At 36.8% G+C, this 17,179-nt stretch overlaps 1 protein-coding gene across 2 annotated transcripts; it reads right to left on the reverse strand.

The window, feature by feature from the left end:
- Positions 1-1,573: 1,573 nt before the first annotated feature.
- On the reverse strand, positions 1,574-16,606 carry cpt1ab (carnitine palmitoyltransferase 1Ab (liver)). Of its 2 annotated transcripts, none has more exons than XM_043227724.1 (19): positions 16,477-16,606; positions 13,733-13,892; positions 13,444-13,586; positions 12,451-12,622; positions 12,010-12,111; positions 11,742-11,879; positions 11,550-11,627; positions 10,740-10,847; positions 7,969-8,053; positions 6,391-6,586; positions 5,477-5,665; positions 5,231-5,336; positions 5,010-5,126; positions 4,768-4,932; positions 4,556-4,690; positions 3,664-3,816; positions 3,469-3,582; positions 3,089-3,181; positions 1,574-2,662 (listed from the first exon to the last, which is right to left on the reverse strand). In XM_043227724.1, the coding sequence occupies exons 2-19, from the start codon at positions 13,871-13,873 to the stop codon at positions 2,573-2,575; spliced, it is 2,325 nt and encodes a 774-aa protein (XP_043083659.1). In that variant the 5' UTR covers positions 13,874-13,892; positions 16,477-16,606; the 3' UTR covers positions 1,574-2,572. The 2 variants fall into 2 exon arrangements, with proteins under 2 accessions (XP_043083659.1, XP_043083658.1); XM_043227723.1 differs by lacking the exon at positions 7,969-8,053 and adding an exon at positions 9,770-9,857.
- Between the last annotated feature and the right edge of the window lie 573 nt (positions 16,607-17,179).

Here is a 17,179-nt window from a genome sequence, read left to right on the forward strand (position 1 = left end):
GAGGGGGGTTATGATCTGATGAATAGATTCTTTGGTTAAATCCTGAGCTTTACAAAAACTATCCAAATTAGAAATCTTACAGAGATCTTACAGCTTAGAACGTGATAATCGAACAGAGCAGGTTTATAGTTTTGGGCTAGGATTCTCAACTCTGGCCTTCGAGGTAAACTTAAAGAGTTTTAGAGGCAACTCTAAACAGACACACATTAACAACTGATCCAATTCTTCAGGATTGCTGGAATACTACATGCAGATGAGTTTGATTGAGGTAGGAGCAAAGGAACTCCTGCAGGAAGTCTGGTCTGGGGCAAATCCTATCCCACAACTGACTTGCATAAGTCCACACCAGTTGACATCCCTCATGCAGCTTAGCGTCATGTAGGCTGCAATGAAGGATGCTTTCATTCCTACTCTCACCTTTATATTTTAGCAGGGTGAGCAAGACTTTGTGCCTTGGTATCTCCTGCAGCCTAAACTATAGCTTGATCTGGAGCAAATCCTGTACCCCAATTGGTTTAAGGTAATGTATTTGATCAAAGATTGCAGGTAAATCGCCAAATCAAATCTGTTCTGTTGTTTCCACTTCCATCCCACTTTACACTTTTGCAAGTCGAGCAAGCCTTGTGCAGTGTCTTTTTTTGAAGTTGGTTTACCCAATCCTGAGTCCAAGTGGTTCCTGCCACTGACCTCTGTATGCCAGAGCTTTCTTTCACCCTAATGTCAGGAGCTCTCTTCCTTGGCTAGTCAAAGTTGTTAAAGAAGCCGAGGTATTGCTGTGTCTCTGTCTTCTCGATGCCAGTGTTTCGGGTCATGCCACAGAAACCCTAATTATTGAGAGGCTGAGATACTCAGCCTCACCTCAATGATCCATGGTCATTAAAATGACAGATCTTGTTCATCCTGGTTCTACCAGAGGTGCTGTCATGGTTCCCCCCCAATGAAAGATTGACATTGTGAAACAATTCCTGTCCATCAGAAATTGCAGCGATTGTGACATCTGCGACAGCCAAAAAGAATGCAGTGTATCTCAGCCTTTGGTTTCTTTATAATTTTCGGGTATTTATTTAATGTTAGTAGTATATATTGCCATCAAGTGGTGGAATAAAATATAAAGCTTTACACATTAGTAAAGCAGTGGCTAGCATTTAACTTCAACCAGCTCCAAAAACTTGTCAGGAAGCTTTTAATAGTCCTAGGGCTCGTTTCATAAAAAACGTTTACTAAATAAGCCAGTTAGTCTGACGTATTGTCAGCTGATTTGGTTCGAAACAAGTCAGACTAACTGAAATAAGCCTAGCTTATTTGGTAAATTTGTTTTATGAAAGAGGTCCATGACCTTGACTAGCTGGTTTGTTTAATCAGGTTTGAAGCTAAACTCCAGGAGCTGCTTGAGTACTGTAATATTACTCGAATGGTGATATATTCATATGAACTTCATGATTGTACTCAATAAACTACACAATTTGAAAAAATTACATTTCAGCGAAACAATGTCAAAAACAAACAAAAAATCTTTAAACACAGTAAAATAATGTACTTCAGTGCCCGATCAACACAATCAGAAAAAGCGAAATGCGATCTTAAAAGTGAACTTTTATTGTTTTGAAATGTGTTTTGAATTGCAGTAACAATGCCGAACAGTTCCTATATCACACCTTTTGCTGAAAAAATGAGGTCTACTGTGGAAAATACGATACAAATATATTTGATAAATTGAACAGCACATCAAGTGACATTTTCCCTTAAAATTGTATTCATTTGCATTTATGTGTTTACAATCAAGAATAATTATTATTCATTAAATCCATAAGCACACTTTCAGAAATGTTTGATGAGCAACTGATAAATAAATAGCACACTTTACTGCCACTAAGAAACAACATATACAGAAATAAATCGTTTTGTGCCTTATAACTGTGAGTGATATCACAGTTTCTTGTATTTTTGGTTTTGTTAGTGCACTCAGAATGACAAAGTCTTAGTATGAACATACAGCTAAACTACTACATTATTTGTAGTAATGAGTTTTTTGCGTGTTGGCGAGTCATTAAATAAATTAAAATGACCATATATATATATGATAATGCTGACACACTGCAATTCTTTGACCATGCTTAAAAAAAGTGAAAGAAAATAACATATCATTGCCCTACATGTTTATAATATTTGGCTTGTCTTCCCTGTATAGCTTCCTTGTAACCTGCCACAGTTTTACTTCAAAAACAATTCAAGTCAAAATAAAGTGATTATATTAGTTGAAAACCTGAGTCTGAGATAATCGTCTAAAAACAAGCAGAAAAAGTGAATGTACAGCAGCACAAAAAGGCCACAGGTTTTCCTGGATCTTCTGAAGAACATTTCTAGCCCATTCACATCCGTTCTAGAGATCAAGGCAACAGTGCATTAATACATCCCAGAACAAAGAAAATACAAATTAAAAAACAACTCAAAATGCCCAGATAGCATGCTGCATACAATTACAATTGCGCGTGCCTAAGGAAGATCAGCCTTCTGTTTCAAATATTTTCAAATAATTTCCCTTTTGATAAATGACAAAACAAGAAGAGAGAGATCACTTGTTGTTAGCTTTGTTGTCAAGCTGGAAAAGATACAGGATATCCAACATGGCCTGTCTGATGTTACTTCCAAAGCGGTGGGAGTCCTATAAATCACAAAAAAAGGCAACATTTCTATTTTACATATGTACAGCATTATTCCATCATATTATCAATTATTTGACTAATATTATAACAAACTACCATTCAGATTTTTAATGTTGCTAACATCTAAGTTCACCAAAGCTAAATTTATGTGATCGAAAATATAGTAAATCAGTAATATCAAAATATATTACAGCTTAAAGTAACTTTTATATTTTAATGTTTTAAAATATTACAACATTATGAATGTTTTTCATGTCAATTTTGATGAATTGAATGCATCCTTGCTGATTGCACCGGATGCTGAATAATACATTTCTGAAAAACATCTTTATATACAATTATTAATCATATAATAACTATAGTTACTATTATGTATACTTCATCATATTTTATATTACATTTAAAATTTAATAAAGTGAACTCACGGTCTCCGGGCTGGAGTGTTTGCTGGATATGTGGAAGTTGATGAGATCCTCTCCAAGAATAATATACGATACACCATAACCATCATCAGCAACCTATGATGGAAAAAAGCCAAAAAAATTAAATAAACATTTGTCTGTGTGTATATACATACATACATATATATATATATATATATATATATATATATATATATCTAAAAAGAGGAAATATTTCTTTCCCCAAAAAATCATAGATTATCATAACATTTGTCAATATTACGGTTTTACTATATTCTTGATCCAATAACTGCAGCCGTGGGGGAGCAGAAGAGACTTCTTTCAAAAACATTAAAAGATCTTACCGCACCCAAAGTTTCTTTACTTGTTCAAAACAAACTTACAGGCCCAAATCCCCCTCCGCTGGTGACCAATTCTGGGTGCTTCTTTAAATCAAACAGATCGAGCTGCTGGAGAGGAGTCTGGCTGGTGGACAATCTCCAGGGCTCGGACAACACCTGCAACAAACCCAACCCATGTTTTCAGCCAGCAAAATCCAACAAATGGGTTGTGTTTTTAGCTCGTGCTGCGTCTCACACCTCTTTGAGGAAAGCCGAATCCTCCCCGAGGTACTTTGACACCAGGTAGAGGCAGAAAAGATGGCGGTCGATGCCATTCCCTGTCATGGCCAGTCTGTACAAATCCTGGTGCTTTTCTGCAGCCACCTTCAACAGCTTCAATCTCTCTTCTCTCTAAGAAAAATACATGAGAGAACTAGCATGAAGAAGCAAACACAATTAAAGAGTTACTCCACCCCAAAATTAAGTTTTAGCCATATACCCCCATGTCGTTCCAACCCTGTAAAAGCTTCGATCGTCCTCTCAACACAATTTAAAATTTTTGGATGAAAACTGGGAGACTTGTGTCCGTCCCATTATTTGCCAAGTAATGAACACTGTCAAGTGCAGAAAAGTAATTTAAGACATCTTCAGAATAGTCCATCAGAGCTTCAATGACACATAGCGTTAAGTTTCAAGGGTATGAAAACTTTTGAAAGGTAACATTTTAAGATATTCAGTTGATATTTTGTCTTGTGGAGGATATGTAAATATGCTATACGAAAGAGCTCATTCAGGACAGTGCTAAATAAAAAAGAACATGCAATTTTCATAATCCCTCTTATCTTGCACAATCTCTAAACTTATTAGCAGAACTGTATATATACCAGTATATGTATTTTTTTTTTCACATAGCATACACTATTCTTTCCACACACAAAGTATTCTCGTAGCTTCATAACATTACGGTTGCACCACTGATGGAAGATATTCTGACGATGTCTTGCATACTTTTCTGGAGCTTGGCAGTGTTCATTACTTGGCAGTCAGTCGACGGGTTTGTAACAATATGGGGGTAAGTGATTAACGACAACATTTTCATTGTGGGGAGCTTTAACTGTTTAAACGAGTTAGCCGTCAATCAAAGTCCCACCGTTGCTTTGTCATTCATCATGGCACGGACGAAATCACAGGTTTCAATGGTGCAGGAACGCACGGTCTCGGTTCGGCCCTCTCTGAACAGACGCGTCATGGAGGCTTCGTACGTCAGGCAGAACTTGCCTTTATCCTGCGGGAGGAAAATCAGGACTTATAACACAGAAACCCGAGGAAGGATCCAAAGAAAGGCCGAAGAACCGCTCGTACCCTGAAGTGCGCCAGCTGGAGGGCGATCTGAATGAAGCCGTCGGGACTAGTCTTGCATTTCTTGATCAAGCCTTTGCCGAAGTCGCTGAAGGGGATGATGTGCATGTCCACGTCGTCCGCCAGAGCTTTGGCCACTTTCAGAGAGCTGCCGATCACTTCCTGGCACTGTGAAGGGCACTGTGTTAAATTATGAATCGGACGAAAGCAAACCATGTCGAAATGGACCGAACATTTTCAATGACCTCCTCTGGGATGTCCCACTGCAGTCTCTGGGGTCCCGGCAGGTTGGGATGGGGGTTTCCTTGGCAGTGTCCGTCCTCGGCATAGCCCAGTCTCACTGGATCCGACGACAAGACTTGCTGCCACAATACAGACGTCATAAGATATACACAAACTTTCGAGGGATGCATTCAATTCATCAAAAGCCAAAACCCATGTTTATCTCAATATCTGGTTTATTCACCTCCCACAAATGGCCCACGATGGGCGCATCGGCCCAGGAGTGCTCTGCATTCAATCCCATAGTGCCGTTCTTGAACACAATCAGATTGAAAGACTTGTCAAACCACCTGAAGACAAAAAAAGTGAACAAATGAAAACATTTGACAAGTTTGGGGTGTGTAAGGTTTTACTGACCCCAGTCCGTCAATAAAATGACTTATTAAGTTAATAATCAGGTTTAAATATAATGAGTCGAGGTCGTAGTCACCTGTCATAGCATTTTCCATGGAGCAGAGATTTTCCGTAGCTGTCCAGCGACTGCACCGGATTCTCTGGATCGTAACGCTGTTCGGCGTCATCCAGAGTAACAAAGAAAGCCGCCTTCTCCACGGCATCCAGAGACTGCTTGTTCTTCCCTCGACTGAAGAACTGTGAGCGGGCTTTGGCCCAGGGAACTCTGGGTAATGAGGAACAAAAGCGGAGATAAAATCACTCGGCTCTTTGTGTTTTCTTTAATTAGCTTTGATCACATTTTAGTGAACAGAACGAGAAGAAATAACATCTGGTTCATGAACTAAAGAGCGGAAATTTCCAGTAAAAACAAACCTTATTCCATTCATTACTGTGATATCTAAAATATATATTGTTTTAACAGTTAATATTTTTTTAATAATTGTATTAAAACTATCTGAAAATTGTAATTACTGTAATGAAAAGTAATAATTAAAATTTAACTCGAGTGTGGACTGTGTATATTTATTATGTATATATAAATACAATCACACTGCATGTATATATTTAAGAAAAATTTTTTTACGTATTAAATATTTATATATATAATATAAAAATAATAATGCAAATATCAGTGCTGTCAAATAATTAATTGCATGCATTAGTTTACATAATATGTGTATGTACCGTGTATATTTACACATGCATGTATATATTTCAGAAAAATGTCACGTTTATATATATTAAATATATTTATCATTTTTATAAATACGTAAAACGCATGCTAAAACTTTTTCAAAAAATATACATGATATACATAAATATAGACATACACATATATATTACTGTATATTATAAAAGCTTTTTAGTTTGGATGCAATTAATCATTTGACAGCACTATGTATGTATGTGTGTGTGTATATATATATATATATATATATATAAAATCACCTGTCACCCGCTGTTAATGCGGCCAGCAGCTCTTCTCCTGGCTGAGGTTCAGACTTGTCTGCCAAGATCCTTTCGATCTGCTGCTCAATTTCTCGAGGCAGCAGCAGCCGCCCGTCATAAAACATCCAGACTTTGTAAAAGCGTCCCTTGTGATACACGGCGATGTGTTTGCTCTCGTTCATGTGCTGAAGGACGTCTGAAGAAGAGCCCGGACGTGAGATGTGTCGGTGTGCAAGAAAACATTTCAAATGATTTCAGAGTTAGTTCAACGATTAGTAACAAAACGTGCCGTGCGTCGTCTGTGTTCGTTAAATGATTAATGGCAGTCAGTGGACAACGACGAGCAAAGCAAAAGCTGAGGTGAGCAAGGCAAAGCAGAGGAGGAGAAGAAAGGCCACGCAGATACTTTTTCTGCACTGGATTTGCATAAACACAATATCAATAAATGATATACACTTATTAGTAAAGAAAAATATATATATATATATATATATATATATATATATATATATATATATAATGATTATTATTACTATTCATTAAGTGCATTGGTTATATATTACTATTATTATTGATTATTATAGTATTTTAATGATCGTCGTATGTAATAGAAAATTATTATCCTCATCATTCCTGATTAAGTCTGTTAATAATATATTATTATTATTATTATTGATTATTATTTTACATTTTCTGCATGTAATCTAAATTATAAATCTATTAAAATAATCAGCATTCATAAACATTATTATCGTAATCACTATTCAATGTTTTTAGTATACATGCATCCTAAATGAAAGTTTATTATTTAACTATCATTATTATTATTGTAGTTGTCGTTACTTTTACTAGTGTGACTGATTAAGTGTTGATTGCATATTATTACTGAATATTATATGTGTTTTATTGTTAATTAATTGTATCTTTGGACTCTGTGCTACTTTTGGTTTCAGTTCATTGCATCATTGTCTTCAGCTGTGTCTCGTTAAAGAACTCATTTGCTTTGTGTATTTAAGTCCAGTTTGTTTCAGTTCAGTTTAATGTGTGCTTTTGTTCTCTCTGCCTGAAACTATGTTGTTTATCACGTGTGTGGAAGATTAAAAGACATTAACAGTCTACATACGCTCTAAATTATACTTCTATATTGGTGACCTATTTGTTATATCGATGACTTTTTACAAACTCTAAACGAGTAATGTTATTCTAAGCTATTCGTATCTTTATTTTTATACAGCAAGTAAATTTCACATTTCCGCTTAGCTCATTATTAGGCTATTATGTTATATAAATCTTCTAAATGGAGATTAAGTCGCTGAGTATATCTATTAGTTTTAGAGCCTCTTGAATTTATTACAGCATGATATAAATGAGTAGCAATAAAAGCATCAGTCGCCCGGTTCCCCATTCATCCCGTTTCAGATAACAGGTTAAACATTAAATCACACAAACGGGTCTTCGGGTCGAACACACAAAACGGATTCCCTCGCCATCTGCCTCCTCCAGAAGCGCGAGCCATGCCGAATCGCAAACCCTCATGCAGCTCTGAGAGCGGATCGGTTCGAGAGGGGAAAGCTCTACCTGTCTCTACACCGGGAACCCGACTGGTGTTGAACATGCGCTCGTACTGAGAGGAGCACATGGGGATTGTGTTTAACGCCATGAGCTGTGAAGCAGAACGTAAGGTCAGGCGCCAAAACAAGGAAGAAAACCCGCAGTACCTGTAGAGCCAAACGGTCATGGAAAACTGGAAACTAAAAAGAGAAAAGTGGAAGGAGTGAAGAAGGGTCGTCGGGAGAGAGATGAGTTCGACGTGACGACCGGCCTTGGGATAACAGCACAGCTATAAATAATAATAATCAAAACAGACAGATATGATATTTTCTGTTTAGGATCATTTGATGGTGGTCGTCTGGTGTGTGTTTTAAAATTTGAAGAGTGCGGGGGGACTGATGGATGACATACAAGAAAGGCATGAGAGATAATATAAATAAATAGCACTTGAAATAAAATTTCTAAAATTGTAAAATGTATATATATATATATATATATATATATATATATATATATATATATATATATATATATATATATATATATAATTAATAATATAAGTGATTCAAAATAATACAAAAATTACAATATTGCATTATATTAATATTACGATTACTATAATGAATTATTATTAAGCGCAAATATATATACATATAACGCAATGCCCCTGTACTGACCCAAATATAAGACACGCCCCTTGGTTGTTTTTTTTTACTGAAAACCTTTTACTTAAATTATTTTTATATTGCTTTTTTCGCTTGTTTGGCAATGTACGGTTGACCGCTAGTAAAAATGTACCAACAATAGCATTTAAAAATGTACACTTTTTGACACAAACGGCAGCCGCCGTGATTTTATACGGTCTATCCATCTCATAGCAGCCTCCTGAAATTGTCTTAACAGTAGAAGTTAAATCTGTTTTGGTCTTTAAAATCACTTACAGAGGAAGTTTGATCCAATCAGAATAACATGACTGCCTCGTTCTTTACAACGCATCATTTTATTACGTATTTTACGTTTAACTGGTGCCACCTATTGTTGTGGGGGTATTATTGACATGTAAAAACATTTTTTTGCGTTTATTTAAGCCAAATACCATCTAAGCAGTTATCAGAGAATAATTAAAAATACTATATCGATCCATTCTGTGGCGCCTTTAACACAATAATGGCAATAATGTCTAAATCTTCTTTTGTGGGTAATTTCACAGCCAAATCTAATTTGCACGTCATTTGATTAATTAATCGAGACGGAATTATATAAATAATTAAGCGTATTTTATTTTTATGTGTTATTTGCAACTATTTCTATATTTGGCCAAAATACTGTTGCATCACTATTACTGATATATTATTGTAATCTTTATATAAAAAATATACATCTAAGTGGACATGGACAAGAAATCCAGACAAACTGTATATAAATTATATGACTTTATACAATTAAATAATGTTATTATAACAATGAGAAAATATTATTATATGATTCATTTAATAAAAACTATAATAATATATAATATAAATTATGTTTGACCTTATCTTTAACTATTTACCTGTTTCTATAATCGTCTGATATATCTGTGCATCACTATTATCGTCGATGTATATTATAGTTATCATCTGCTATTGCTAGACTTGTGATTTGGCGTAGCCTGCTTTTATTAAATCATATAAATCATAATTACATCCACCGTCTTCCACCCTGCTCTCTAGAAATCAGCCAATAAAAAGCCCTTGTCAGTCGACACGCTGTCTGCTGTGCTGTTGTCCTGAGGCGGCGCTGCTGGAGCGGATGAAGGGAGTGGGACGGAGCGAGACCCTCCTCTTACCTGTATCTAGCCCGGGTATACGGGATGTGTTAAACATCCGCTCCCACTGCGCCGAGCACAGCGGCACTCGCTTCTCCAGCAAGTATAACTGTGCGTGAGGTGTGTGTGTGTGTGTGAGCGCACGTAGCAAACACACACACGCGTGCGTCCGGGAGCGAGGAACAAAACACAAGATCGTTTATGATGGGGGGGGCGCTTTCGCAGTCATGCACACAGATTTTGGAGAGAGAGACAGGCATGGTATGACATGATAAACAGCCTTTTTGACCGATTTCATCGTTAAACAGGATACATTTACAGAAGAAAAAAACTAAAAACTGACACACATACACATCTGATATGAAGAGGGAGGTAAGAGAGACCAGAAGAGAACTATTAATGATTATATGACATTATATGTGTGTATTGTGTATATTTATTAGGTATATATAAATTAAATACATATATTTACATTGTTATCCATTTATATATTCGTATATATGTATGTGTGTGTGTGTGTGTGTGTGTGTGTGTGTGTGTGTGTGTATATATATATATATATATATATATATATATATATATATATATATATATATATACACGTATACATAGTCAATTAATATATATTAAACACCTTAGTGATAGTTAAAGTTCAGTTTACAGAACAAAGTAGTTAATATTTAATATAACTTTCAGAGTAGTGCTTATCACCACTGACCCATAAATTTACCTAGACTATGAAACATTAATAATTACACTTAAGGCAATAGTTCACCCAGTGCACTTCATTTTTTGTATGGAAAAAACTATAACAAAACATTTTACATTCATGGCAACTCATTACTTTAAATGAAGACACTTTAAAGTGCTTGATTTCCTCCATCAGTGGTAAAATAAATACATTATCCTTGCATAGAACGAAGGGATAAAAATCATGAATAGCAGTTAAGGAAGTATTGACGAATACGTTTGTTGTGGAATCTACACTCACCGGTTTGATCTGCGCTCGGTCGAGTTTTCTTCTGTACATCATGATGGAGTGGATGGAATTACCAGCACGGGCGGCTTGACGTGTCGTGGGGATCACATAGAGGAAGTCCTGATAAAGACAGAGAAAGGGACCGTCACTCTCCTGAAACAATCACCTGGAGTTAAAACAACTTTACAAAAATTGGTGCCGTGACCCAGGTGTCAGATTTATACAATTATTTAGTGTTACAAGCAAAGATTAATGTAAATTTGTTTATTTCTACACCAAACAAATTGGTGTTGTGACCCAGATGGTCATTTTATAACACCAAAGTAAATCCTTATGTAAATTTGGTTTTATTTCAACCGCCGATAAATTGGTGCCGTGACCCGTATGGCAAATTTATTTAAAAAAATTGATACAAGCTAAATCTAATGTAAATGAGTTAATTTCTGCACACTTTTGCTGTGGAAAACTTATCAAAAAAATGTTTGCTTCACAAACAAAACTTCATGTGAATGTAATAATTTCTCTGCCATATATATATATATATATATATATATATATATATATATATATATATATATATATATATATATATATATGGATGATTGATTTACAAAAATTGCTTGTGCTATAAGCAATACTTAATGGAAATTTGTTTATTTCTACACCGCAAAATTGATGCAGCGACCCAGATGGAAGATTTATGGAAAACTGTATTTGCAAAACGCAATGTAAAATCGTTAATTTCATATTCAGGTGAATTACTTTTAGTTTTTCACCCTTTTGTCTTTTTTGTTGATTTTATCCATTGCGTATCAGTCTTACCATTGCATAGTAGTTGCTGTTGACCATGATTGGTCCTCGACCTCTGAGGTAAATATACTCCTCCCACCAGTCGCTGACCTGAGAGGATTACAGTAAAACAATCGAATACTCATTACACAAATATGAAAAAAAAAATATCTCAAATTTAAGTTATGCTTCATTCATTAATTCATTCATTCATTGGGAACTTACATAATTGGAAGCCCACCAGGATTTGAGTTTCAGGTACCATTGCAGTCTGGGGCCCAAGTTCTTCTCAAACTCCTTTGCCAACCCCTCCATACGTTTGTACTGTTCGTCATCCATCAGAGGACGAGCTGACTCGAGATACTGACAAAAAACAAACCATAAAGATGTGAGTGAGGGTTATTAAAAGAACACTGCATTACAAAACATTTAGTCATTGACCTACTGGTATCTAAAAAACGGCTTTAAAATGCAATAAAAAAGTTTTGCTCACTCTTTTAACTGTGTCTTTTACAGGGGGCACTGGTAACCGTGGTAGCGAACTCTGGAAGCTGTACAGCATTGGCTTCGGCCCCGAAAATAACTTCACCAACACCTGTGTGAATAGCGTTAATACTGGGTCAAGAGTCAAACATCAGACAAGCATGGTTCCTCCAATAATAAAACTGAACTAGTTCTTGTGAACAGCTATATGTCGATGACGCAGAGAAAACTTGCGTTATGAAACAAACTCATTAGACTTTGGACTCTCTTTTAATATACCCTAGGGAAATATTTACAAAGCTGAGTGTGTTAAAGGTATGGTTTAACTAAAAAAACAAAACCCTGGGTCATGCGGGTATCAAAAATGGCCGACATTTGCATAATACACCGTATTATTGGGTTGAATTCTTATTCTTTTAGGTGATCGACTGTCCATCGAGGCCGCACTCACCAACCAGATTTTAGTTTTTACGTTCAGAGATCCATGGCGATTGAACATCCATCCGTGCCAGGACAGCAAGCACTTGAGGACGTTCCTCATTACGAAAGTCACAGCAATCCACAACCCGGTCCCAATCAGCACACCGCCAACAACACGCTGGCCTTCTTCCGTTACGTACTTACTGCAGAAAAAAGGAAGGTGTTAGGATAGAAATGAACTGCACTGCCCTTTCAGAAACACTGAAATTACTTCATTTTTTCAATTATTAATTATTTGATTTGTTTTCAGCGCTGTACAGTACGTGAATGAAAGCTATAATAAGAGTATAAGAGACATGGGATTGTTTGTTATGACTACTCGTATATAATAAGTTGGTGAACTGCGTGTGATATACAGTATAACACTGTTATAATATCTGTTTTGAAGATATTAGATTAAAAGAACTACTAACGGAAACATCTGATGCACATTTGCAACAGACATATCCTCCGGCTAGTTACAAAACTAATTTACGAAAACAAACAAATGCTAAACGATACAATAAACGTACTAGTTAAACTACAAAGCAAAGAATCAGACCTTCCGTTTTAGATTTGTCTTTTGGTTTGCTGTGCGCTTTTTTTTAACGAAAAATAAAACGAAAACTACAAAGCAAAAATCAGACCTTTTTAGTTTGCATTTTGTTTCTTTAAACAAAACAAAACGAAAACTACAAAGCAAAGAATCAGACCTTTTTAGTTTGCATTTGACTTTTTAAACAAAACAAAAACTCAGAATCAGACCTCCAGTGTTTGCGTAAGTTTTCGGACTTTGAACAGCTATACTTTTTGAGAAAACAACTAAACTAAACAAAACTCGATACAACTACAAAGCAAAGGATCTGAACTTTTCCGTTTGCGTATGATGGCTATTTTTTTTTCCTGTTGACAACGTCTTTCCAGATTTTTTTTCCAAATGTATCATAATAAACCAAACAGAAAACGCGTTTGTTCAGTGCTTTACCTGATTGGTAGGTGTTTCGACAGTTTGGTGAACATCCCAAGGGAAGGGTCTATTTTGGCATATTTGGTGGTGGACATATAACCCACCAAAACAACCAGGAGCCCCGAGGGACTTCCTGGGTAGACTCCAGTCATGACACCATTCTACGAAAACACGCAATAATGCCACAGTAAACAAACATTAACCGGGCTTCGCGATCATTTTCAAAGCACAAAAAAAATCGATATTTACAAGTTCATGTACAGTAACTCCTTAATCGGTTGGATGAGGAGGTCAGTCGCGGGCTCACCTTGAACCTGATGAACCTCTTCTTCCAGGAGTGGATGCCAGACAGGTAGATCTGGCGCAGGGCCTCGTGACACAGGTGCAGGTCGATGCCATCAGGAGTGACGGTGAACTGGAAGGCCACCGCCTGATGCGCTTCTGCCATTCTGACTCGTACACTTACACTGTGACATACAGAGATTAGACAAGACGCATCAACACAGGCCCGCGCTGGAACTTTCTAAGTGGTTGCTATGATAAAATGCTGCATATTATATAGTGGTATTCAAGAATATATTACAAAACACATCAGCGTGCATGCTTTTCCCTGTTCGAATGGAAGAAGTAAAACTACAAATGTATGGAGTATCATTTTATTGTCGAAACAAACTCTACACCTTGGACTGGTAAACGAACAAACGTGGTAATACGAAGCCCCCCCGACGTCAATTTCACTATATGTCGTTGCCGTAACAAAACATTAGATGTAATCTAATCGCATTTGCTCTGCTGTTCATTACGACATAACAGAGCGGATTACAGAATGTGCTTCATCGGTGACCTCGGTGACCTTACGCGTGAGCGCTTGTACTGTAAACATGGTTCTGATGTAAATAAAGCTGCTTTGTGGGTCACAGTGAAGCATGACTTGAAGCAATTATAACATGAAAGTTCAAACTATGTAGTAATAATAAATATACAGGTCCACTTCAGATGGCATTATAAAGTGTGTATTGTACGTCCTTGTGTATTCCGCTCTCTTGTGTTAAAAGATGATAAACTGGTTTGTATCAGAAACAGACAAAGCAAACTCTTCTCTGAACCAGCTCGACAACCTGAACAATGCTTACGCTACAAACACATCCGTCCCGTCATACACTCGGGCAAAAGGCGGTCTGCTTGTAGCGCACTTCGAAATATGCAGAAATACATAAAAAGGCCACTCGAGTGTGCTTGAAGAGAGTGCGCTTCCACGTCGGTGTCTCTTTAAGCGCTTAAGTACATTTTTAAAAAAGTGCGTTTTGCGCTCGTGTCAAACAAAAAGTTTTAAAGCACATTTTAAAAAGACTAAAACATGTCAAATACAGAATCGGTTTTAACCGCAATTTGTAATATTGCATTTTAACCTAAAATAGGTTATTACATTATTTAAATAGGTGGTTTAGAAATCACATTATATTATAATATATTTTAGTTTAAGTCAGGGCATTTAGCGGCTCACTAATCATATTTCAATGCAAGCAGAATTATGAAATTGCTGTAAATGACAGTCCTAATTCTTTCCGAAGCAACAAAAGCACTCTGAAGGTCATCTAATCGCATTCAACATCCATACTTTTAAACTATCAGCACGCAGTGAAGTGTACTCTTTAAAAAAAAGACATTATTTAAAGCGTATTTGTTAAAAGCGTGCCAAAGAGTACTTCCTGCTCACAAAGGTAATGAGATTGCCAGAGAATAGTTTGAGGAGTAATGTTGAGTCCTTGGAAACTAATTGCAAATGTCAGCAACCACGTGGTTTTTAAGGCCATCTGAAAACAATTACGAAGCAGCACAGATTCCGTTCGGCTCGCTGTTTTAAATGCAACTCTATTTATTATTATATTGTCAACATTGCGACTACGCGCGACCGCTCGCTTTCCGGCACTTAATAACAAACATATTATTAGACGGTAATAAATGTATCATAATTTGGGGCAAATTTAATTTCAAAACAATTACTTTGAAGGTCATGTTTTGTGAAAGGGCGCTATGTTATGTATTAGCAAGTCAAATCCCCCACCCCCCCTCCCCCTCCCCGACAGCGGCGATCACGTGACCCGCCGGCGCAGATGGAAACTAGGCGAAAGGTCGCGAGACTCTGTTGATGTTAACCGCTGCTGTGCGCCATTACGGCTCAACGTGTTTTAATAAGCTCGCATCAAATATTCCGCGAGTTATTTATTCACGCAATAGAAGAAGGAACGCGTTTGTGTGTATGTGTTTGCATGGTTCCTGCTCCTAACGAACTATTACATTTAAAGGGCCAGCTCACCAAAATATGAAAATTCATATATTCTTAATATTACGAGGAACACAAAATTAGACGCTAGCCAGAATTAAGGGAATTGCATTCACTTTTTCTGCACATTTTGAGTGAATGGTGGCTGCTGTCATACCGCAAAGTATCCCCTTTAACATGAGGGTTAGTGCAGAATGATATAATTTGACCGGTTCCTGATTTAAACGGACAGCGTGCGGTTCATTGATCTCCATAAATGTAAATTAGGACGCGCGCGCGAAGGTTTGTTGTATTGCGTCATTCGGAAGAAATCTCAATAGTGAACTTAACTTGGCACCAAAACAAATCGAAACTATGTAGCAAGAGCACAAACACTCTGACAAGTTCCCCGATAATGTCGCAACGGATAACTAAAATCAATAATATTCCAGCGCAGTTGTTGCGCGTGGCGACAGTAACTAAGTGAACGTCCTTGCGCTTTGGGCTTCGCGGAGATGCCCTCACACACTGACCTCGTTGTGCAACGTTTACCAGGTGCTCACAATGTAAACGCGTGCATGCATTCATACACACCAAAAACAGAAATGACATTTTATTCATAAAAAAACGCCGCGCTGCCGTCCCGGATCGCCTTGTGTTTTCCTGTCATGCCATAAGGACGAGAATACCCCGGGCAGGCGCTGCGCTCGTGCACTTTCACCTACTTCACCGGCGCAGGAGCTCCACGTTCAGGCTTAAAATACAGATGATTTATTCTGCATTCTTACCTCTACGGCTCTTCCTGAGGTATGGACGGCGTGGCTTACTTTTTTGACTTCAGGAGACGCACTGTTTTTGAGCCGCCTGCTCTTTTTAAGTGTAAGCTATGAATGAACGTAATAAGGGCAATTCGCTGGCCCCGCCCCTCGCCGTGACGTCACACAGCACAGATAGCGGCGCCTTGTAGGACTGACTGTGACGTCAAAAGATCGCTTTATATTATATATATATATATATATATATATATATATATATATATATATATATATATATATATATATATATATATATAGTATTAAAAAAATTAAATGTACGTACAAATATGCAGCTTTCAATACACTTTTCAGTTTATAGCTGATGTAAATGTAACTATAAACAGGGAAACATGAATATCTGGGAATTTTTTTAACTTTCATTGACTGTAAATACGAAATATCGCGTTTAAAAGTGCCTATAGAGTTTAAATGTTTTTCTTAATGTTTTTGACTCTTGGGTAGTTACATCGTGTAATTAAAAGATCATCGAAAAAATTAAAAGTAGCGGTTTTCTAGGCTGTTACGACCAGGAACTATACTCTCATTCCAGAGTAATAGTAACTTTTTTTTTTTCTGCAAGTCTTAGTACACGATATAACTACAGAAGAGTCGAGTTTTAAACAAGAAATATATCTAAACTCTTTTTGAATGCCATGCTACTGGTCTAATCGGATTC

Source organism: Puntigrus tetrazona, chromosome 25 (genome assembly GCF_018831695.1).
Source record: "Puntigrus tetrazona isolate hp1 chromosome 25, ASM1883169v1, whole genome shotgun sequence".
Taxonomy (NCBI): domain Eukaryota; kingdom Metazoa; phylum Chordata; class Actinopteri; order Cypriniformes; family Cyprinidae; genus Puntigrus; species Puntigrus tetrazona.